The sequence below is a fragment of the Sander lucioperca genome, chromosome 10 (assembly GCF_008315115.2).
Source record: "Sander lucioperca isolate FBNREF2018 chromosome 10, SLUC_FBN_1.2, whole genome shotgun sequence".
Classification (NCBI taxonomy): domain Eukaryota; kingdom Metazoa; phylum Chordata; class Actinopteri; order Perciformes; family Percidae; genus Sander; species Sander lucioperca.
Window position 1 is genome coordinate 17559371 of NC_050182.1, and position 25000 is coordinate 17584370.

The following is a 25000-nucleotide window of genomic DNA, read 5'->3' on the forward strand; positions in this document are numbered from 1 at the left end:
GAATATGCATAGGAAATTATTTCCCACTATCAATGTCACCACTTCCTATGATGACTCGTGTGTTGAATAATTGAACACAGAGTGATTTTGGTCCCACACACCTTTAAAATAGAATGAGATCATTACACTTGATGGGCCCTAAGAATGCATGTTTATTAGCGTTGCCTAGCGTCTGTGACAACTCTCCTACGTCTGTGGACATCTAAACTGGCAAATTCAATCTGATAAAATTTGGTATAAGTCTTTTTATGATGGTATTAATTACAGAGAAAATTTGCCGTTGTCAAAGGAGTGTGCTATTTCACTTATTTTATATGTAGATGATTTTGAAATATGTAATCCCCTTGGTACCTCCAGAAAAAAACATAAAATTTGTGGTGTATATTGGGCATTGGGGAACTTGCCTGCTAGTTGTCACTCATCGCTTTCTAATATATATTTAGCTGCACTTATTCATAGTGAGGATGTTAAGTGCTATGGATTTGAGAGTGTTTTGAAGCCCTTAGTAGATGATCTTATTATATTAGAACAACAAGGACTATTCATTGCCAAGTTGGGGAAATCTCTGAAAGGCTTTGTTCATTGTGTAGCAGCAGACAATCTCGGAGCCCATGGTATTGCAGGTTTTGTGGAAAGTTTTGCAGGTAAATATGTTTGCAGATTTTGTACAGCAGAAAATGTAGACATTCAAACAACAGAAGTCAAGTCCGGAGCATTTTGTGTAAGAAGCAAGGATATCCATACTGCTCATCTTAAAGTTATTGAAGAAAATTCACTGTCTAGTCATTTTGGTGTAAAAAGGAAGTGTGTGCTGTCAGAAAATCTGTCATATTTCAGTGTGACGCAGAGTTTCCCCCCAGATATAGCTCATGATCTGTTTGAAGGAATTATCCCTGTTGAGATTGCTCTTTGTCTTACTGTGTTAATTTCAAAAAAATATTTCACATTAGCCAATTTAAATGAAGCAATAACAACATTTCCATTTAAGTGGACTGATAAGACAAACCGTCCCCATCTTGTGCCCCTCACCTACGCGGCAAAGACAACAATTGGAGGAAATGCACATGAGAATTGTAGCCTGTTTAGATTTCTTCCTTTCTTCATCGGGACCAGAGTTCCTTCAAACGAACCAGCCTGGCAAGTCTTCTGTGAATTAAAGGACATTGTGGAACTGGTTGTTGCACCTTTTCACACGGAGGACTCTATTTGTTATCTTGACTTCAAGATATCTGAACAGAGGACGGTATTCCAAGAAGTTTTCCCTGATCAAAGAATTCGGCCCAAACATCATTACTTGGACCATTATCCAGGGTTAATACGCCATTTCAGACCCCTTGTAGCACTATGGACTATGAGATTTGAAGCAAAACATAGCTTCTTTAAAATATACATTACATTTTTACAAAAATGTACTGTATTCATTAGCTCAAAGGCACCAATTTCAGACTGCATATAATCTGCACATGAGTAGATTTTTTAAGCCATCTTTGGAGGTGACTGATGTTTCAACACTTCCCCTTGATGTCCTTGAGGACATTGCATTGGCAGTAAAGCAAAGACATCAACATGTGGACACTGTGAACCTTGCAAAAAGTGCATCCTACGATGGCTTCAACTACAAGATTGGAATGGTGGTAGCCCATGGGTCGCTGGCTGGACTTCCAGAGTTCTGGGAAATAGTTCATATGGTTGTTCTACAGAAGAGACTAATTTTCATTGTCAAAAAATGGGATGCCTGGTACCTGGAACATTACAGAGCTTATGACTTGGTCACATCTACTGCTAGGGAACTAAGGCTTGTTGGGGTGCATGAACTGACAGATCCCTACCCTCTGGCTCACTACATGGTTGATGGACGGCGCCTCATCTCTCTGAAGAGATACATACATGCATAAGGTTGAATGTGAATGAGTGTAGGATTGGAAATGTTTGAGAATGCCTTGCTTCTCTTTCTTTTGCTGTCCTCTAATAATGTAAAAAAGACACTGCTTAAAGGCCATAGCAGTTTGACTTTTGACACAGATTTATGGGAATTTCAGAAAGTATAAAACTTCTCTATATCACTATAATATTGATTAGGGGGATTGTTAATCATAAAATTGTTGATGAGTAATTAGATGAAAGTTATGGACCATACAACTAATACTAATGTTTTTTTTATTCCTGTTTTTACTAGATTCTTTTTGATGGGCGGACATGACAGTGAAAAGGCCAGCCAAGTTGCGAGTTGTTTTCAATCCTGATGACACCAGGAAGCTAATTCTGCCTGATGGAATTCCAGAGACAATGGAGCAGCTTATGGATGAAGTCCGGAAAGTGTGTGAGTTAAATGGGAATTTCAGACTGCAGTACCAAGACAGAGACTTTGGAGATGCGTTAGTGAACTTGACATCTACTGCTGAACTTGAGGATTTGGCAACTGTCAAGGTCATCCCAATAACTGATGATTGCAGCCAAGGACTTAATCTTACTGTCTGTGATGATTTGTCAACTCAATCAGATGACACAGAGCTCCTTTCCACACCCTCCAGCTCTGTCTCTACAAGAACTCAGATGTGGCCAAGAGAGTTTCCGATACCAACGTTCTCCTATGACACTGAACTGCAGTTAGAGAAGGGGAATGTGGTGTATAGGTCAAACATGACAAGGTTGACACCTAGTTCAAAAACAAAATCTGATATTCTGGAAAAGGTAGCTGAAGAGATATTCAAGTACAAAGCCTACCCAACAGATTCTGACTTCATTGACGTTGCCGAAGCACTAATCAAGAAGCATCCATGCCTTTCTGAACCTGGTTCATACAACGGTTGTTACGGGTGGAAGCAGCGGTTGAAGACCAAAATGGGCAACTACTGAACTCAGCTAAAGGGCAGTGGGTGTTCTGAATTACTTGCAAATTCACTTAAGCTCCAGAGGATGCATTGCCAGCAAAAAAAGTAAAGAGACCTAAGAGAGGAGAAGCCAACCACATACCTGACATTCCAACTGGAGAGACCCCAGACAAGTTGGAAAACGAGAGACTGTTACTTCTAAGTGAGGTGATGAAACGAAAAAACCGTGCACTGATAAAGGACAAAATGGCCAAGACTTTTTCACTGCGGAGACATGAAATGGTGGAGAAGGAATTAGGAGTGGAGGACTTAAAAGTCAGATGGCCCGCATTGTTCTCAATGGATGAGGTAAGTAACTTTTTTGTAAATCCATTGCAATAGTTCTGTTCTATAATATTCTCCCCTACCATTAGAAATCTGCTAATGAGCCATAATGCATGTTTAGGCCCTAGATGTCAAAAATAAGATCTTACACGCCACATCTTGTAATGTGCTATTTTTGCTATTAATGCTGAATTCATGAGGATTACAACTGTTCCCCTTCAACCATAGTTCCTGGCTTCCTTGGACAAGCACCACAGCAAGATGATTGATATCATCAGAAACAAGGGAGGAGCTGTCAGAGAGAAGACCCGGAACATACTGAGAGTTTTGGATCAGGTATGTACGTACTCGCTCAGTACATCAAATCAAATTTGTAGAGTTAGAATACACTTTGGAAGATGTGCAATGCTTCTCTTCTGAGTTTGACTGACTTTTTAACTGGTTTACTCAAAGCATTTGTAAATAACAATTACTGTTAACCAAGGAACCCATGTGCATTGTGTGGCAGTTGCATCTTCAATCAAGTTGTAAAACTGAACAGCATCATTTTGTACTGTTTGTGCTCTCATCTAGAGTCTTGAGGTAAATGTAAAGAGAGAGTGCTGAAGTCCCTTATTGTGTACCTTGGGGAGGATGTGGACAAACTTATCAAGGAGTATCTGGTAAGTAGTCATATGCAATAATCACTTTGGAAAAGATAAACAAATATTAAAAGTCGTACATGGTCTCAACACTTGTCGGCTGTTTCTAAAAACTTTTTACATATCTTAAAAGTACAAAAATATATCTATCTACAAAGAAAAGAAAATTCCTCATAACTTTTGGCAAAATCTTTCCGCCATTATTGACCCTTCGCTAAGTCAAGCCCCTCAGACTACGACAGGACAACAATAGCGTAGTATTTGCCAGCTGTGAACAGGTGCGACAACTACACAGCTATGCTTCGTAGAGTTTCATACAATCATTTCAGATTTAATTCATTTTCAGGCTGGTTCTGTGGATTTCGGGCTAGTCGTGGTTAAATGTTCCTAGATCATGTGTGATATTGATACTCGTTACCTGGTGAGGTTTGAAGGACATAATACATTTATTCCCCTTTCCAAAACAAAAATCAACCCCTGTCTGCTAGGTGGCTATCCAGTTTAGCGTAGCTAGCCTCCCCCACAACAAACGGTGGCGCTATGAGTCAATTTAAATGTGGTGGGAGGTAGAGCTGACATTGTAAAGATTTCCATGGTAATGTACTGTTTAAAAATTATAACTACTATTGAGGGTGTTTTTTAATAATGAGAAATTATCCAACGTATAGTTTTTGAACGTTAGATGTTATTAGCAGCATTTTTTAATTTTTTTATTTTGAAATGTCTTTCGATATTTATGAGTGCAAACTTTTTGGGGGTTTTAAATCCCAAAAAATTCCAAACTTGTTAAAATAAAGCATGTGCTGGTAACTTTTATTCCTCTAATTTTATTCCTATTACAGTTTGATTTGAAGTGCCCTTACTGAGTGTTAAGGGAAGAATCAATTCAGCAGAACTGATTGAATCCCTGTTTTCTCAGCATAGATGAGTGTAAGAGATAAAAAAAAAAAAAACCTTGCCGCATCAAGCTACACAGAAGAGAATCCGGTCAAAAAAAGCAAATAATATATTACATAAAATATTTCTCTTCAGAGCAGCAGCAGTAATGTAGACAGAGCAATGGAAGCCTGGACATTCCAAATATTGCATTGTGTAAGGTATCAAGCTGTGGACAGATTCTAAAACTATTGGAAATATGAAAGCACAAGGCAGTTGTGTCATTATAGTGCAACCCTAGAAGTATGTACTGTTAATGTTTTTGTTATGTTTTGGAGGACAATAGTAATACTTCTACTAATGCTTTACTTGTGATGAAGTCAAATGTTTGCTATAAGAAAAATACTTGGAGGAGCTGCCATTTACTATCTGCTGGAATTTGCAAGTCATTACATTTCCAAAAGACCCCCAATTAATTTAATTAATTTGTATTTACAAATTTGATTTAAAAAAAACGTTTTGCATGGGTATTTCTTTATATTGGTGCACCACACAAAGGTTTAATCAGAATAACTTTTAAAATAAATCTCTTGTCTTTATATAAGGTTGCTCAGAAGGACCAAGCTGAAACGGAGCTCGAGAGGTGTACAATGGCAGTGTTTGTTATAAGGGAGGAGGAGGATCCTCTCCAGCCACCACAGGACGTTGGGGTTGTAATAGAAGGTGTGGACGTCCTTAACAAGCTGCCATCAGTTACACATGCATGTGCCATGTTATTTGGCCTCATCTACGCTCTAAACTTGAGCTATCCAGGTGAGCTCAAATACACTTTTGATGCGCTGCAGAAAATCTTCATGGAGATTGAACCAAAGACAATGAGACGCAGAGTGTGCAGTCTGAGTGTCAAGCTCTAAAGAATGGCTTATTCGAAGAAACAGACATTTGGATACAGCATGTTTTTGTTCTGTGTTCTAGCTTGTATTCACAAACCTTGCAGGAGAATGAAAGGGGTCATTGTTAAACGTCAATAAGAGACACATACTTCATTTACAGAATTTTTCTCATTTTTTTGTGGAAACCCATGTCTGGTAACACTGTCAGTGTGGTTCTGGTGGAGTTGTCAAGTTAAAAAAAAAAAAATAGAAGTTCAACAAATTAAGAATTTGTTCTGTAAACGGTGAAGGAAAAAGTAGACTTGCATGGAAAACATCACTTTGTGTGGTGAATGTTAATTTCTAAAATGTCTTCTGGTACAAAAGACAAAAGGATTGCAATCTGTTTTCAAGTGTCAGAAGCCTAGTGGGGTTTTACAGAATAGTAAAAGCTAATGTGGACCGTGGTAATATACAGAAATGATGAGAACATGACTGCTGCTGTTCATAGTTTGCCCCACCAGCAGTTGAACTGTATTTTCTCAATTTGTTTTGGTCTCTTGTTACTTATATAACTCCTTTTATTTGTAATAGATCAAAATAATGTGACATTCATACATTATAGTCCTTTTCTCGATGGATTGCCACGTTTTAGCACGGTTAGAAAGTATTGTTACACAATACATCTCAAGTTTAAAATGAGATAAACAAACAAGTTTTACATGTTTACATTACATGATTTTGTAAAGGTGATTAAGGTTTAATATGGTTGTAAAAAAAACTCTCAAAGACCATATTTCACTTAATTCTATACAGGTTTTTTTTATACTTGGTTTTTTTTTTCCCTCAAGTGATTGTGTGAAACAGCTAGCTTAACATGCAGAAAAATGTATTGCAGGTTTATTTTTTATTTTACAAAAGGTGATGCACATTTAAAAGACATCCCATTAAACAAAGGTCTTTTCATGAGAATATTCTTGTCTTTATTTAAAGTCATTTAAGCATTGAGTGTAACATGTTTTAGCTGAAGTGAAAATTCTAATTTTATATTATAGCAAAGTTAGTTTTGTTCATGGTAAAATTTAAGTTGTAAAAATGCATAAGATGTTACTATATTGATCTACATTAAGTAATGTTTTTGCTTGTCACTAAAGAAATTATATTAAGGTATATGTAAAAGTTATAGTTTGAACTGAATCAAACCTTTAACTTGAGAAGAGCTAAAAAAATTACCTCTAACAAAATTAGAGTGTTTTAATTACTTTATTCTAAACTAAAAATTATACTTGGATGTAATAGTAATATTAGGTTTCTCCAAATTTAAAACTTAATTTGGAACAATGTAAAATAATAGTTTATGGACTTTATAACAAATCATATTTTTACTTTGTTTGAATGTAAATCTTTAAATTCGGATAAATAAATATTTTAATTTATAATAAATCAAAATTAATATTTAGACTAAATCAGAAATATAATTTGAGCAAAACGAAAAAAATTAGCTGTAACAAATTAGTCATTTTTTTTAAGTTGATCCAAAGTACCATTTTTTTCAGTGCAGTGGAGTGAAGGACAGACTGAAGCTTTCTGCAACAACTCTTCAGTAAATTACTGACTAATAATAATCTCATCTGATCTCAGGGAATTATAACTCTGTGTTCTCCAGACTATCATGGAGATCTCTATCTCTGCAGGTGTTTCTGCTGCTGGAGAAAATCCAGCATTTTTTTTGTACTTACGTCTTTGTATTGTTGCCTTGTCTATCTGTATGTTGCTTGAATGTGTTTCTTTTTTATCTTTTTTATCTTTCACTCCTGACTGCATATCAAGTTTCCCATTTGGGATAATAAAGTAAGTGAACTGAACTGAAGAGTTTATCCACGTAAATGGATAATTAATACATTCACTCTTTCAGTGCTTTTTGGCTCTTTTTTGATGCCTGATGTTTTCAACGCTGGTCTATAAATCATTATTTCATTGTTTGTTAACAGTAAAGTAAGTATAACGTATAATGAACTATCTGTTTACCATTTATTAAATGATGATTTTGTGTTCCCCAGATAAACATGAAGATCTCTATCTTTGTCGGTGTTCTGCTGCTTTCTGCTGCCGTGCTCTCTCTGTTTGAAGAAGAAGAAAATCCTGTTGACAAGTTTAAAAACCAGCATATCAACGAGGAGATGGACGATGACAGCGGCACCGAGGTGATAGATGACAGAGCAATCACAGATGAAAACGGCAACTGTAAGCTGACAAATACCTTCATCAAAGCGAAGTTCACCAGCGTCAAACACGTCTGTGGGACTGGAGGACAGAAATACATTAATGAAAACAAACCTGATGTTAATAATCTCAGAGAAAGCAGAGCACCTTTTAACATTGTTGTCTGCAGACTGACGGATGCTACTGTCAGTCCTTGTGAGTACAATGGAGCAGATTATAACAGGTACATTGTAGTCCCATGTGATGTTAAAGGAGATCCTGTTCTCTTTGAAAAGTCTTATTAACCAGCTGATGAATCAGAGTAATCTGTTACTACCTGATGAATCAGAGTAATCTATTACTACCATGAATCAGAGTAATCTGTTACTACCTTATGAATCAGAGAAATCTATTACTGCCTGATGAATCAGAGTAATCTATTACTACCTGATGAATCAGAGTAATCTATTACTACCTAATGAATCAGAGTAATCTGTTACTCCCTGATGAACCAGAGTAACTTGTGTCTCCTGTTGAATAAAACACATGTGACAGTTTAACTCTGGGTCTGTTTTAATGTCGTCATGTTCATTAGTCAAACACACAACATATCAACAATGCGCCGTGATCAGAGTACATTCACAGATTTCATTCACTGGTTTCTTCCCTGTGATTGGTCAGTCATCAGCTTACATGTATGTTAGTTCTCTTTGTGTTCTTTATTGAACTCCTTCATACCAACTGCTGCCTTGTCCTCACGTCTTCTGCTTTTGGGTCCGACTTTGAACCGCTCCGTGACAGGACAAACTAACCAAGATGGACCCATGAAATGTCTGTCTGTCTGTCCTCAGCTCTCAGAATGAGAGGGGGAAACATGACTAGGGATATTCCTTTTTTAACCAAAACGTAGCAATGTAAATGTTTGCCTCAGACATCACAGATTCCGGAAGTCCTGAAATAAAAACTCATTAACTCACTCTTTTTGTCCACAGATCCTCCTGCTACCACCTCCCTCCTTCCCTCCCCCTCTGTCTGTTTTCAGATTCTTGCTCCCCCTGCTGGTCTTCTGTCTGTACTGCATCTCTGCAGGTGTGATGGTGTCCATCTGCTGCAGCAGGAAGACAGGTAACATGCACTGGAGACCCCTTGTTATGACTGTGGTCCTATTGTTCGTTAGTCTGCTCCGTGCCCTGTGTTGTTTCTTCTGTTTCCAATTTTATATGCAAATTGGGGTGTGCCATAGCCGAAGGAGGATTGGTGGAGAAGTTCAGGCCCGACCCTGTGATTGGCTGCAGCTGGGGAAGCCATCCATTTATAAGGAGCCAAGATGGCGGCCATCGGTGGGCAGCAGGCATTCCTCGTCCTCCTCATCTCCCAACCGGCCACGTTTTTGCTTTATGTAACGTTGCTTTAGGTTAGATATTGTTTTTTGGTATGTTTAGTAAGGGTGGACCTCCAATCTTATTTTCTCCTGTTTTTGTTAGTTAGGGAGGTAAGTCTTTTGTAATTTGTTTTGCCCTTTTGTTTGTTAGGTTAGTCTTATCTCCCAGTTAGAATTGTTTTGTTTGTTATTTTGGTGGTAGGCCACCCTGAAGCCTTAAAACAAACATATGTTATGTATATATTGTTTTGTTCTCTTTAAAATAAATAAGTTTGTTGATACCTAACCTTTTAGTTGTTTGTGGCTACTTGGGAGACGGGGAAGATGGGGCCTTTTTGTGTTGCGTCCTAGACACCCTTAGACTGGGGCGTAACACCCCTGCTGAGGAAACACTGGAAATATACAGTAAAACATGAATAAGGGAGTAAAACATGAATAAGGGAGTAAAACATGAATAAGGGAGTAAAACATGAGTAAGGGAAGATGGTAAAAATACAACAAATAAGAATATAAATACAATATATTAGATTTAAACTAAGAGAATAAAATAAATAAATAGATATTAGGTAAACTCTCAGTTAAAAAGGTGGGTTTGAGCCTGCTCTTAAAAATCCCAACACTCTGCAGTCCTGACGTCCTCCGGCAGGATGTTCCACAGACGGGGGCCGTAGTACTGGAACAACGCCTCTCCGTGAGTGTGTGTCCAGACTTTGGGAATAATCAAGAGGCCAGTACCAGAAATGTTCAGTCCAGAATGTTTGTGGTGAATTCTTTAGGCACAGTCACCTTCTTCTTTGGTGGTGGAGCTTTGTCGCTGTCCTCGTTCTTCTTGCGACGCTGAAGCCACTTATCTGCAAGCATTTTTTTTAGTTTCTTTGGCTGTGGTAATCAAGTTGTTTGTAAGTATGCTAATGATTATAGGGTTTTAACAAAAATACCTAATGTAAGAAGTTTATTTCAACTATGTAATTGATTATTACACATGTATTTTCCTCCACAAAACAAAACCAAACAATTCCCTTTACAGGACATCATGGACATGTGAAAATGTGAAAATGTTCACTTCTTCACTACTACCGATATTTTTTTTTTTTCACAATGTCTTTATGGATTTTTCATTACACTTAGAATATAATGTGATAATGTTATTGTGTAGCACATTACATTACAACTTTTCTTAAACAAGTCTCAAACTAATGAAGCTCAGCGTAAGTTCTTACACGAAGACTTCATATTCCTTTTTCATCACTCCTAGTTCTCTCTCTCTCTCTCTCTCTCTCTCCCTCTCTCTCTCTCTCTCGACACAGCACAATCAGTTGCGTTCCGGTTGCTATGTGGACGGACCTCTGCTCGCTCTCAGATGCAATTTGGGAGAAGACAAGAAAAGCTGCTGTGTCAAACTCTCTTTTTATTTCACCTGTCTTTCAGGAATTTAAATTTGCTACCCGGTCTCCTTGCCTGGGACAAAATTCACCTGAACAATAATAGGCTACATCAGGTGGCATAGCATGCTATCTGTTCAAGCCATAGGTGGCACCCAAATGAATGACCTCCCCTGACAAGAGTTTGCGATAGTATGAAATTGTATATTAATGCACGGAAAGAACCTAGCCTACACTTCTTATCTCCCTCGCACATAGAGCTCACAATCGATCATACCCCAACAAGTTCAGGAGCTTTACTCAACATGATCAGAGAAGAATATTTCATCACTGTGGTGTTAGAGCATTTGATGTCTTGATTTAGACGATCATTTACATTTCAAAAGGTTGTAAATCTAACTTTTTACAGTAAGTAAACTGTAGTCCACCACAGTCAACTTTAATCAAATAAAATCAGGGATGCACCGAATCCAGGATTCAGCTTCAGATTGGGCTGAATATTGGTCTTTTTGACAGGGTTGGGTTTCTGCCGAACCTTAGAACTTTTTTCCACCCTACGCTTGCATTCCACCACTACGCTGGTCGACGTAATGACGGCGCCGTTGGTAACAGGAAGGTGTTTACGTAGGTGGAGCGTTCAATGCAGCAGGCTGTGAGAAAGTGGAAATGGAACTGGTGAGCAGAAAAAGTGTAGTTTGGCAGTACTTTCAGTCAAAAGAAGGCCATTCAAGTCCAGCTACATGTTCAATCTGCAATGCTGATTAGTCTGGTGGTGGCGAGGACCCTAAACTATACACAACATCACCGCTTTACAACATCTGGTATGAAACATCCAGAAGAATACGAGTTGTGATGAAGGAATCTACAGACAGCAGCCAGAATGCAGCAACTTCAGGTACGGCAAAGGAAGGACAGTCACTGTTTACTTCATTAATGAGTTTACTGTGTTCATGGACTGAGGATGGGACGAGGAGTCAGTATTTGGTTTTGGATTCGGCAGATTCTTAACCAGTGGAATCGGTATTTGACCGAACCCCAAAAAATCTGGATTTGGTGCATCCCTAAATAAAACTATAATAAAGTTGTCGATAGTACGTCAAAAAAATGTCATAAAAAGTCACGATGTAATATTTTATATATTATTATATTTATTGTAAGAAATGATTTGATTTTTCAGTATTACATGTCAGGAAATACAGTAATCAGTCCCTCCAGAAAAATGTGATTATGCGATCTCATAATTCAATAAATAATCAGCCAAAATCCACATAATTATGCGTGGGCCGCATTTTTTCAAATACGCCGCACTTTCGCTGCATAAATTGCCGATTTCTGCGCAAAATATGCGGGGCTTGCATGATTTCATAATCCCCGCATTTTCGTTGCAAAAAAGTCCCATATATCTTAGCAGAAAGTTGAAAAATGTTGTGTTTACTTCACACAAGAGCAGCCATTTTCCCCAGTTGCCATGGGAACGTTATGAAGTGACGTAATTACGCGACGTGAACGCCATCAAAAAGCAGGGGGTTGGGGGACTCACTTTTTTTTCTCTTTTTCATCAAACCGCAGTTTCTGCAAGTTCCCGCAATTTCATCGCATAAAATTGCATAAATATCATTCATATTCCATCGCATTTTTTAAGAAAACGTGCCGCATAATCAAGGATTTTTTTGCCCGCAACAATCACAAAAAAAACTCCACATTTTTCTGGAAGGACTGAGTAATAACAGTTTTAATATTAACATGTTTTTTAACTCTTCAGATTATTTTGCAACACACAAACTTTTTTACAGAACGAAGATCAAACAGATAAAACTTTTGGTACAAAACTCTACAGAAATCCTTAAATCTTCAGACGAATAAAACCTGATGAATCGTCTTCATCTGAACCTCCACTCATTCACTTATTCATTCACTCATCCACTCATTCTTTCATCCACTCGCTCTTGGAGTCCAATCTGTTTATAAAAGGCTTCCTAGACGGCTATTTTCTCTCTGCTGTAAAAACTAACAATAAAATCTGAAATTGAAATGTGTGTGTCTGTTTGTTTGTTTGTCTGTGTGTGTGCGTGTGCATAATAATAAAAAGGTAATGATGATGTCTGTTAGTGTCTCTCCTTAAAAGCAGCAGCAACATAAATATAAAACATTTAGAGATCAGAGCTGAAGTTTATCAGATTATTTTAGTTTGTGCTCCACTTGTGTTCAGTCTGTTCTTGTTTCTGTCAGAATATAAACTGTGAAGAGAGTCAGGGCTCCATCTGGTGGAACAATCATCAACTCATCCTCACACATACACATTTATCTCTCTTCATTGTTTCCCTTTTTTACAGTTTTTTTTTTTTTTTTATTGCTAGATGACAGTGGGCACAACTGAAGACACGTGCAAAATTGTAACTCCAGTCTACACAGCAGCAGTTCATGTGGACCAGACTCTAACTACAGTCTACACAGCAGCAGTTCATGTGGACCAAACTCTAGTTCGTTTTTCATTGCTTGAACACAGTTTTCAAAACTCTACACACTTATCCCATGACTTTAACCACAACGTGCACAACATTGTGGATCTACAGCACTTTGTTCAGATGCTAACACACTGCTGTCTAAACTGTTAACCACACATTCAAAACTGAATAGATTTCAGTCTGGAGCCTATCAAACACTGCTGATTGTATTTTAGCTGAAAGCCTGAGCAGATGTCTTGTTTTAGACTAGTTAGTGAACATATATGGTATTTATACAGAGAAAGATCAGAAAGACGTTTTTGTACACAAACACCAAATAAGAAGGAAACAATTATACACTGTAATGTTTGAGAGAAACAGGTAAAAGAGCAAAGATACCAACATGTCCAGGTAAGATGTCTGAGGTTATATACACAGCTATAAAAAGTGAAAAACACTACCTTTACTATAGTAACACTGTGGGCTTCCTGTTTTTCAGAAAGTAATGGAGGTGAAAGCAATGGAAACACCACATTTATTAGTATTTAGAGATGATAAAGACATCCAGTGTGATGAAGAAAACTTGCGTCATGATTCTGGAGAGAGGCAGGATTTGTCACACTATTCTCTGTTACTGTTTAGTGTATTTTTCCAGTAATTCCATAAAGTACTAGAGCCAAAATACTATATTGAAGCAAACTGCTGATTTCCATTCATTCATGTTTACCTTACATAACAATTGGTATATTATTAAAAATCTATATATTTTCTTTTAAGAAACTATTGAGTAGTGTGAAGTCACTCAAATCGTTCAAACTGTGAAGATGAGAAAGTTTATAATTTCTGTATTGGTGTTTGATGCTAGTGTTTTTACTCTCAGTGTGTTCTGAGTAACAGTGTGTGTGTGTCTCAGTGAGGACTGTTCTGAGTGACAGTGTGTGTGTCTCAGTGAGGACTGTTCTGAGTAACAGTGTGTGTGTCTCAGTGAGGACTGTTCTGAGTAACAGTGTGTGTGTCTCAGTGAGGACTGTTCTGAGTAACAGTGTGTGTGTCTCAGTGAGGACTGTTCTGGTTGTTTTGCTGCACTGAGCCTGTTGAGCCACTGAGACGTGTGTGAAGAGTTATGTTGCTGTGTATGAGTTTTGCAGGAGATGTGAACTGTTTAGCTGTTGGTAATGCAGACTAGTTAGAGTTTTGCACATGTGGCTTCAGTTGTGACCACTTTAGTTTGGCAATTGAAAAAAAAACTGTAACAAGAAGAACTCTGGACATTTGTTAGGAAATGTTCTGTCACATAAAATTACAAAACAATGAGAGTGGAAAGTGTCGGTCATGTTGAGATAAACAGAACACTTTAATTTGGTGAAATAATCCTCAACAGGAGGAAATATTTTAGCTGTGTGTGTGTGTGTGTGTGTGTGTGTGTGTGTGTGTGTGTGTGTGTGTGTGTGCGTGTGTGTGTGTGTGTGTGTGTGTGTGTGTGTGTGTGTGTGTGTGTGTGTGTGTGTGTGTGTGTGTGTGTGTGTGTGAGTGAGTGTGTGTGTGTGTGTGTGGGTGTGTGTGTGTGTGTGTGTCTGTGTGTGTGTGTGAGTGTGTGTGTGTGTGTGTGTGTGTGTGTGTGTGTCTGTGTGTGTGTGTCTGTGTGTGAGAATATGTATGTAAGAAAAACAAAATTATGTTGGGGAAACTGCAGCTATTTTATTAGAATGAATGCACAAATACCAAACAAAAAACCCCTTGGGACTGTGTGTTGTGTAACAGCCCTAGGTAAGGAGGCTGCAGGTGAGTTTGGGGTTTAGGTCTGGATAACTAAAGGATGCAAAATTTCAACTACTGCAACAATGGTAATTGTACACAATTTGCAAATAAGGGAACATTAACCCCACCCAGAAAAGAAAACAATAGCTGGAATATTTGTATTTAATTGTTGTTTTTCCATTATTCACATTATTAATACAGATCTGAAATTATTGTTATGGTTGGGGTCGGCTGGCTGTGAGTCTTTGTTTTGTTTTCTGATTTCCTAGTGCCTATTTTATTCTCACTGTCAGTTTTCTCTGTTTGTTTTGCCTCTCTGTGTCCCCTGTGTTTTCGCCTCCTCCTGCCTGCTCCTGCCTCCTCCTGTCAGCTGACTACACGCACCTGCTCGTCATTCCACAATCACCTCTCCCACCGTACACACCTGCCAGCCATCTACAATCAGATTCTTGCCCGTTGGGCAAATCATTTTGAGAGTCTCTTCAACCACACCAACCCTGTCGACCCACATATTCTGGATAATCACCCAGACCTGACACCAATCACACACTTGGACACCCCACCACTTTACTCAGAACTCCGGCAAGCTATTGCTGGGATGAAGAACAACAAAAGCGCCGGACCCGATGGAATCCCTGCAGAGGTCTTCAAACACGGAGGATACACCCTCACGCGTCGCCTGCACCTCCTGATCCAAAACATCTGGGAACATGCATAGGACCCTCCCACAGGACTGGAAGGATGCTAACATCGTGGTCATCTCCAAACAGAAAGGAGACAGAGCAGTCTGCGGCAACAGCCACGGGATATCTCTCCTCTCCGTCGCAAGGAAAGTCCTGGCCAAGATCATGCTCAGCAGACTGGTTGAGCACATCTCGGAAGCTGTGCTTCCGGAAACACAGTGTGGCTTCCGGAAGACCAGATCCACGACAGACATGGTTTTTGTCTTGAGGCAGCTGCAGGAGAAGAGCCGAGAACATCACAAAGACCTTCACGTAGCCTTCATCGACCTCAGCAAAGCTTTTGACACCATCAGCCGTGAGCTGCTCTGGAAACACCTCTCCAAACTTGGGATACCACCCAAGTTTCTCGACATCCTACAGCAGCTGCATGACAGGATGCAAGCCAGAGTAATCATGGGAGAACTCCAGTCAGAGTTTTTCGAGGTAAACGTTGGGGTGAAGCAAGACCTTTTCAACATCCGTCGGCTCCAGGCCCACACAAAGACAAAGACCCCTCAAATCTGTGAGCTTCAGTATGCTAATGACTGTGCCATCTTAGCTCACAGTCCAAACTCTATGCAGCACGCCCTTAACACAATATCCAGTCTGTACCAATCGTTTGGCCTACAGGTCAACATTCAAAAAACCGAGGTCATGTCCCATCTCACCACCCCCGCCCCCACACCACCCAGTTTTCACATAAATGGTGTTCCACTTAAAACAGTGGACCACTTCACCTACCTCGGCTCCACTCTGTCCTCATGCTGCTCCCTTGATACAGAAATACACACCCGGATAAATAAAGCCTCATCATCTTTTGGACGCCTACGCAGCAGGGTTTTTGAAAACCATAACCTGAAGATCAGCACCAAGGTGGCTGTTTACAACGCGGTATGTCTCTCCACTCTGCTTTATGGGGCAGAGTCTTGGACCCCATACCGCCAACACATCACCAACCTAGAGGCCTTCCATATCCGCTGTCTACAAAGGATCCTCAGCTTGTCCTGGGAAGATTTAATCCCCCATACAGACATCCTCAGCAACACTGACTCAATCTGTATGGAAGCAGCCGTGGCCAAAAAACATCTGCGCTGGATAGGGCACACCATACGCATGCCTGAACACCGCCTGCCCCGTCAAGTCCTCTACAGTCAACTAACGGGTGCTAAACGCTCCGCTGGAGGGCAAAAGCGGCGCTTTAAGGACTACACCAGGGACCTCTTAAAGCGAGCGAACACCCCCCTTACGCAGCTTGAATCTCTACAACATACGGTGCTCACCCTGAAACAGCTGTCCTCTCTCTGGACAGCTTTTTCTCAGCAATTCAAAGTCCTGGTTGAGGTATTTGGCCACCTGAGAGTTGGATCCTATCTTCTGCGATTTCTCTCGGCTGTGCTGAAGTTTAGCTGCAATGCAACATTTTAAAAGATTAAGACTTTCTGTCTTGTGTGTGTGTGTGTGTGTGTGTGTGTGTGTGTGTGTGTGTGTGTGTGTGTGTGTGTATGTATGTATGTATGTGTGTGGGTTTTTAGACGTATGTTCAGCTTAACTGTCTTCACACCTTTTATTGTTCATGCTAAACTGTCTCTTGCTCACCTGTCTCATTACTCTGCCTCTGTCTTTGATTGATGGCCCGTGATTGGCCCAGATGTGGCCCAGTGGATGGAAGTGAAACGTGTGCTAGTCCACAAAAGATTAGATTGGTGGAATGAAATCACAAATATATTTATACCTCATTTGGTCCAACTAAACACCTTACTTACTGCAATTGCATTACTGCAATAATCTCTCCCCAACAATCATAAACAGTGCAGACTAATTTATCTCTGACTATTTTAATCATATGTGTCTGATCTGTGCAAGGTTTTATAAATTATAGTCTGATAGTCCAGAGGCCATAGTTTGTTAGTTTCTTTATTTTCTTTCATTTCACAGTTCTGCAACAGCTAAAAGAGCAAAAACACCAACTAATAAGACTAACAAGAATTGTCCCTGCTGCACACAAAAAAGATTACAAAAATTGAATAATACATGTGAGTGATACAACATATCCCCATGTATATTTTCAGCAAATATGATTCAAATTTACAAACACACTTTTGCCATTTTCAAGCATTTGGAACTTATAGTGTATGTGCATGTGAACATGTGTGTCATTGGGTTTACTTAGTTTCTAAATTATATATATATATATTTTAGGGCTGTCAAAATAACGCAGATTAATCCATTCCATATTGAGGTTTGACCCGGAGCCGTTCTAGCCTCCATTGGACTGTAAAATGAAGGAGGGAGACGAGAATGTGCTGCCTGGATCATTAATTGGAACATTTACTTATAAACATCTTCTTCCTGCCAACCCTGGCTACCGAAATCTGGTGCCACTGATATGTCTGCTCTTCTCTCTGGTGCTCTGAAACAGACGATACAGGAAACACAAACACCGCTGCACAGGACGCTAGTTAACACTATACTCAACAGCAGCTAACGTTAGCCTACCGCTAGCTAGTTAACACTATACTCGACAGCAGCTAACATTAGCCTACCGCTAGCTAGTTAACACTATACTCGACAGCAGCTAACGTTAGCCTACCGCTAGCTAGTTAACACTATACTCAACAGCAGCTAACATTAGCCTACCGCTAGCTAGTTAACACTATACTCGACAGCAGCTAACGTTAGCCTACCGCTAGCTAGTTAACACTATACTCAACAGCAGCTAACATTAGCCTACCGCTAGCTAGTTAACACTATACTCGACAGCAGCTAACGTTAGCCTACCGCTAGCTAGTTAAAACTATACTCGACAGCAGCTAACATTAGCCTACCGCTAGCTAGTTAACACTATACTCAACAGCAGCTAACATTAGCCTACCGCTAGCTAGTTAAGACTATACTCGACAGCAGCTAACGTTAGCCTACCGCTAGCTAGTTAAAACTATACTCGACAGCAGCTAACATTAGCCTACCGCTAGCTAGTTAACACTATACTCAACAGCAGCTAATGTTAGCCTACCGCTAGCTAGTTAACACTATACTCAACAGCAGCTAATGTTAGCCTACCGCTAGCTAGTAGCTGGATTAAACACGGTTAAAATGCTGACAGCTAACGCTAAATGGTGTAAAGTTTGACTGTGTTTTACTGTAGAGGATTCAACACCGGGATGTAACAATCTGCAGCTGCCGTCGGAGAAACAACACAGACGGTGCGTTCATTGAAACTGGTAAACTACATCCTCGTGTTGCATTTAAAGTTATTGTAAATGTCCTATTCCCATCTGGTGGTTGTTTTTGTCATTCAACAGCAATTTACTAGTGAAATAAGTTATTCTAATTGTTATACATTATTATTAAATCATTTAATTTTGACCATATGGCCTTAGCAATAAACAAGCCGTTCTTTAATGTCACCAACTGTTGTTTAGTACCCTTTTTTTTAAAAAGTATCAGTTCAGGCACTGTTAATTATGTATGTGATTAATTTCGATTAATCACAGAGTATGTCATTAATTAGATCATTTTTTTTAATCGATTGACAGCCCTAATATATATATATATATATATATATATATATATATATATATATAATAGATCTTTTTGTGAATTCAATAAATGTATTGTTAATCCTCCAGCAGGTATCATCTTGCTTGTCTTGTCTCCAGAGTCAGAAGATCGCCAGGCACAGCCACTGTAAGAGGAAACAACATTATACAGCAAGCTGTCTAAACTAGAAGTCCTGACAAACCAGCAGTTTCTGTTATCGTCTTACACACCTGTTGCATATCCAGCTCAATCTTCCCTGTGTCAGCTCTCTCCAGAGCCTTAAACATTTCTGGTAGAGAGACAGAAAAAAAGGTTCTGGTAATGTAAGCATGCCTGAAACTCCAGTGGACTAAAAAAAATTGAAACGCATAGCTCGAACACACTCTGTTGGCGTGCAAGAAAATAACATCAACAGTAACTTTTGACTGTGAATTTAAGACTTTTCTGTGACCAAAGGAGCTGACCTCTGAGCTTTGTCCACTAGATGGCTGTATTACAGCAAAGCTCTGAGGTCTACATTAGCCTGCAGCAGTGGTGGAGGAAGTACTGTACAAAAGTAAAAGTACAAATAACCAGAGACATATTTACTTTAGTAAAAGTTGATGTACCACAATGACAACCCTACTTAAGTAAGAGTAAAAAGTACCTGATTTTAAATGTACTTTAAGTATTAAAAGTAAAAGTACTTGCATAACGATTTACTCTCTTAATGTCTATATTCTAATAATTAAAAAAACAGTATGGGATGTGGCATTTTAATTAAGTTAGTTTTAGGTTAATGTAATGGTGCTTACCATCTGTGGCCCAGTTTACATTCTGACTTACAATTCTGATTATCTATCAGGGCTTGGACAACAAGTACGCGGCTTCACAGCTGAAGAGGACCGGGAGTGTTTTTAAGATAAATATACAGGTTGTATATTAACCCTATGTGAACGGATGCTTCACATATGACCAAGCAGAGTAACAGGAGCAGCGGTAGTACCGGGAGCGGTACGCGCCTGGCCAATAAATGCTATTGAAGGGCGGGTCTTGGCGTGGCCATAGTGGGATTCGTAATGTCACAAGTGGTACCAGGAGCTGGACGGACTGCTGCCGGTGCAGGAGCCGCTGCTGAAGGCTTCCCTGCGGACTGCAAACATGTGACGGTCAGGAAGATGTTTTGGCAGGGGGAAAAACTGTAACGGAACTTTGTAGAAGTGTAGTTGAGTAGAAAGTATAGATAATTGCTGCAAAATGTAACTAAGTAAAAGTCAAAAGTACGCACTATTGATTCTACTTAAGTAAAGTAAAGATACGTGAAAAATGTACTTAAGTACAGTAATGAAGTATTTGTACTTTGTTACATTCCACCACTGGCCTGCAGACATCAATCAGTCTGTATGTTACTGTAACACAATACCTGGCTGCAGCATGTTTCTCAAAGAACACCCTGAGAAGGAAGCTGCCATTCTTGTGAGGCTGGAAGGTCGAGGGAACAATGGCATATTCTCCTGGAGGAAGTTTAAAACGGTTGCACACTTCCCGTGTGTTGGTGAAGGAGCTCTCGGCCACAGGTCTCTGTCGCAGCAGGACATCTGGACTCAGGTGAACATTGCGTTGGCCTTTGTACTGAAGAGTAGCAGGAGAAAAGGTTTTTTATAAATGAAAATGTCAAGAAGCCACCCAGAAAATCACAATGCAATCAAGCAATACTCGTGATACTTGTGTTGTCTATGTTGCATTTCAAATTTCAGAGAAAATAAGGGATACAACAGTTTAAATATATACCTGATCTGGGACCTGTAAAGAGGAAACAGACAGAAGAAGTAATTTAAAAAGAAATCAGTCAAATACAGAGCTCTGATTTCATGATAATGAAACATCAAATTATTCTGAGGCACCTTATAAATGGCAAAGCCAATGGTCTCAAGGTTGCGGCCAAGCTTCTTCTGCTGTCGGACATCCTTTTGCATGAGCCCAACCAGAAAGGTACATCCATCCTTCCCATCCAGGGGATCATCATCCACATCCTCCAGGTGCACCACAAACTGAGGGTTGGATGAGAATGTGTCTGGAACAGACGAAAGTGTAATTCTTTTATGAAGTGTAACAGAACTTGTTGCTCAGACATACATATGGTTTCTCTGTTACCTGGGAACCTGTGGCAGCCGCCTGCAGTAGAGCCCACCCTCCACATCCCTTCAAACTGGTAGTGCTTCCAGTGGCACACTTTATCACTCGTGAGCGAGTCTGGGGTCAAGTTACAGATCTCCAGCCTGGAGAACTGCTTGATAAAGTCTGAATAGGACATCCTGAGGAGAGAAACACATTTCTCAACAAAGAACATTGTGTCCATCACTTTTCCTAGTCTGAGCCTAAATAGTTCATTTGGTGATGGTGAAAATATGTAAAATATTACATTTATTCTCATGTAAATGAAAGGGTTAAAGCCAATAGATTTACCAGAATTCTCCATCATCAGCCGCATGGTTCAACTTTGATTTCTCATCTTTGCTGATATGGTTCCATTCAATGGACCTAATTGTGATTTAAAAAAAAAAATCATGCTTTTAGGATAATCCTGAAAATAACTAATGGTAGCTGATGGTTAATGGATCTACAATGTAATTATTTACCCATCACTCCAAGGTCCAGTCCACTCCTTATAACCCCATGGGTTCCTCATGCGAACCAGCTGAACCGGCTTACCTTGGAAATTAACCTGGGAGAGAGCAACAGCAGGCATTGTAATTTACATGCAGTTGAAAAAAACAGCATAATGTTGACAGTTTAGATAATCATATACCTCCTCTGCACCAGTGACAGAGTATGCATGTCCCTTGACAAGTTTGAGAGCTGTAACTGCCTCTGTCTCGGCACTGTTCTTCTGAAAACACCAAGAACAACACTTCAATCTGATGACATGAGTACTTTACTACTGTTGGTGTGTTGGCTTGTAGGTAAGCATGCAGATCTGTATGAAAATAAGCAAATTGGTATGAAAATAAGACCTACTTTTTTAATAGAGCAACCAAGCAGTGAACCCAGGCTCAGGGCCTTCTGCATGATTTGGAAGAACTTCGGTGGAGCTTTGTCTAAGTAGTATATTTCTGCAATCCCTCCTGTGAAATCTTCAAAACCCTCAATAGTGTTTCCTCCTTTCAGGGCCTCATAGCTGCCATACAACCTGTCAGACACAGGGGGATGTGACCAGATTTACCAACTATATATTGTACATTTTCACTGGATTAACGTTTTGATGAAGCAAAAAAAGAACGATCCATACTTGGCGTAGGCCTTCTCCAGCAGCGCGCTCCAAAACTCTGAGCGCTCCGCTGACTGAACAAACAGCAGCTTTCCATTTCTTGTGGGTAAACGGTCATCGATCACCACTTCCACCCACTCACCAAACTGCCAGAACTGAGAAGAAAATATTCCCATCAGTAAACTCAACGTCAAATACTTTTATGACTCATGAGCAAGACAATTGTGTGATCCTTGAATAATATGTTCTATTCTCTGCATGTCACAGCATGGCAATATAGGGCAACTTAGTACACAACACAAAAGTATATTTCATTGGTTGTTTTACCCTATTACCATGAGCTATCATTTTATGGTTGGACAAAAAAGTTAGAAGTCAGATAAGAAAGACATTTGTCTGACCTGGAAGTGAAATATCCCGGCGTAACCTTCAGTAAAACTCTGTTCCTGGGGCACCACGCGAGCCAGGATCTGCTGGTCTAGAGTCAGACTGGCTATTGCAGCCAAAAGCCAGCAGTCACCTACACAGTAAAATCAGAGACATGATCTGAGATTGCGCAATATGTGGCATTCACTGCAGTTCAGCAGATGCTGTAAACAGCATGTGCCCACAAACCACCACAAGCTTAATGGCAGAATGGGTGGAGGGGTAGAGACCAGGAATGTTTGTGGTTCCCTTCGAAAATCCAAAACACCCCATCATCCATCCCTCCATCCATCCATCCATATATCCAACCCCTCATTCTTTCCCCTCACTTACCCAGAGCTCCTTGGCAAATGTCCATCCTTGTAGCTCCATGATCAATGAACTTTGGGTTTGAGCACAGCTCCTATATAGAGAACCAAATAATCACAAACAGTTGAACATTTGAGAGCAGTCTTGAGAAATCTTTCCTTGGATTGTCCAGTATCACACTACTGAGACAATAGGAGGAAATACAGTTAAACTTATGTGGCTTTCAAGTGTTCTGATCGCGATGCAGAAAGTAATGAGGTACAGCTACTCTTTTTTATATATGTTGTCTTTTACTTCTGCTTTCCAAAGTCTTAGTTTAAAAGATTAAATATTTGCAATTCAGTAAATGAAAGAAATGCAATATTTAATGTCAAGTCAGTGACAAGCTCACCAACCATAGGATCATCTACAAAACACAGTGTTCCATTTTGTTTGGTTAGTTTTCATTGCTGTGTGTTTTCTTAGAGGCTTCCTACCTTTGGCCTTTTCCAAACAACCCCCTTGGTTTTGGATGAGTGTGGTCCCAGCTCATTGTAGCCCAGGGATGTGGGCTCAGCTGGGAAGCAGTTGTCCTCAAACAGGCGTCCACTCAAACACTGCTTGCGCAGAGTCTCATAATCCTGCTGGGAGAACTTCACTGCTTTCTTGTTTGTGCCAATACCTTGTTCTCTGTCCTGCTGACGGGCCAGTCGATCTGCCGTGGATGTCATCCTCACCTTGTGTAGTGTATATAGCCCTCCTTGAATGGTGATGTCCCTCTCTGTGAGCTGAGTTGGGTTGACGTCTGCTGCCTTTGTCCCAGCCTCCTATATACAGGTGCCAAAGGTGTGGGGGAGGTTATAGATTATAATGGGTGTGTATTGTGTGACCTAGAGTGGGTGATGACATCACTAGAGTGTGAAGCTTCGAAAAAATCATCTTAGTTCCTTCTCTATAACTTGCTCCCTCGCCAACACTTTTTACTTGTCATACATGATGTATAACTTAAAAAGTTTTTAACTTTTTTAACTTTTTAACTCGTTTAGGCTGCCTTTATTTGACAGGTTGCTCTCAGTGTCTCTTAATGGGAGCAGTCTAACAGCAGGTGATACGTGAGACGTTAGCTGATTACTTCTTTAGGAAGTGCAGAAATGTGAAAAGGGTAAAAAAAAAGACAAAAACAACCGAAAAAGCAGCCAGAACTGTGGAAAAAAATGCTTTAAATGTCAAAAACTACATTTAACTTCAGGCTTCTTCAAAAAACACTGGAAAAAAGCTGCAAGAACGGAGGAAAAAGTGACAAAAACGTTGGCAAAAACAAAAGTGATAGAAATATGTAAAAAGTGTTAGAGATACAAATGTAAAAGAAATACGCCAAAACGTTTAAAGCAGCTACAAAAACGTTGAAGAAGTGACAAAGAAAGCATCATTAGCTTCAGAAAAAAAACAGAATAACAAGTTTTAAATATTTATTTTACTTTTCATAACAGGGTCACACATACAATATTTCATTCAAACATATTCATGTGACAGGTTTTCAATAAAACTATGCTGAAAATTCAAACTTTACGTTATCATCAATCTGAGGAAAACTGTGAGGCAGGTTTGTAACGAGTACAGACAGACACAGAGAGGACATCCTGAAACTAAAACCAGTCTACACTTCAGTGTCGGCATTATTTAAAATGTATCTGAATAATCCTATAAAGGATAGGCCGGATAATCGGCGAGACACGGAAATAAACCTTTCATTCATATTCTTTCAAAACCAAAATTGATAAAGTTTGTGTATTAACAACACAGGAACAAAGAGTGTAGCGTCTGAAGAGTTTCTCTTGGGGAACAAACTGAGTTGCAGTAAAGAAGAATAACCACACAGCAACAAGATACAAAGAGAAACAGCTACAGAAATGTCAAAAAAAATTACCAAAAAATTAGAAAAAAGTAAAAGAAACTTTGAAGAAGTGACAAAAAAAGCTTTGTCATGGGCAATGATGGAGACACCTGGAGAGGCATGATTGGGAGGAACAGCCTCCCTGATCTAAACCTGAGTGGTTGTTCATTGT

The 25000-nt window shown here is 39.6% G+C and overlaps 2 protein-coding genes and 2 long non-coding RNA genes across 10 annotated transcripts in view; 2 read left to right on the forward strand and 2 right to left on the reverse strand.

The window, feature by feature from the left end:
* LOC116058018 overlaps positions 1-25000 on the reverse strand; it is a 347926-nt gene that overhangs the window by 46731 nt on the left and 276195 nt on the right. The window lies entirely within an intron of this gene.
* Positions 3391-5694, forward strand: LOC116058039. Its single transcript, XR_004106943.2, has 3 exons — positions 3391-3491; positions 3729-3817; positions 5278-5694. It is a non-coding gene; the product is annotated as an uncharacterized LOC116058039 (long non-coding RNA).
* On the forward strand, positions 8121-19653 carry LOC116058033. The gene is made up of 3 exons (XR_004106936.1): positions 8121-8271; positions 11602-11604; positions 19617-19653. It is a non-coding gene; the product is annotated as an uncharacterized LOC116058033 (long non-coding RNA).
* LOC116058030 (calpain-2 catalytic subunit-like) overlaps positions 19440-25000 on the reverse strand; it is a 10061-nt gene continuing 4500 nt past the window's right edge. Inside the window, exons 2-14 of the mRNA XM_036006613.1 lie at positions 23432-23761; positions 22980-23049; positions 22622-22740; positions 22242-22375; positions 21971-22142; positions 21762-21842; positions 21592-21677; positions 21419-21493; positions 21107-21267; positions 20857-21026; positions 20744-20755; positions 20334-20584; positions 19440-19496 (exon numbers count right to left, since the gene is read on the reverse strand). Coding sequence (XP_035862506.1) covers positions 19487-19496; positions 20334-20584; positions 20744-20755; positions 20857-21026; positions 21107-21267; positions 21419-21493; positions 21592-21677; positions 21762-21842; positions 21971-22142; positions 22242-22375; positions 22622-22740; positions 22980-23049; positions 23432-23665 — 1575 coding nt within the window. The 5' untranslated portion in view covers positions 23666-23761 and the 3' untranslated portion in view covers positions 19440-19486. The remainder of the gene's footprint in view (positions 19497-20333; positions 20585-20743; positions 20756-20856; positions 21027-21106; positions 21268-21418; positions 21494-21591; positions 21678-21761; positions 21843-21970; positions 22143-22241; positions 22376-22621; positions 22741-22979; positions 23050-23431; positions 23762-25000) is intronic.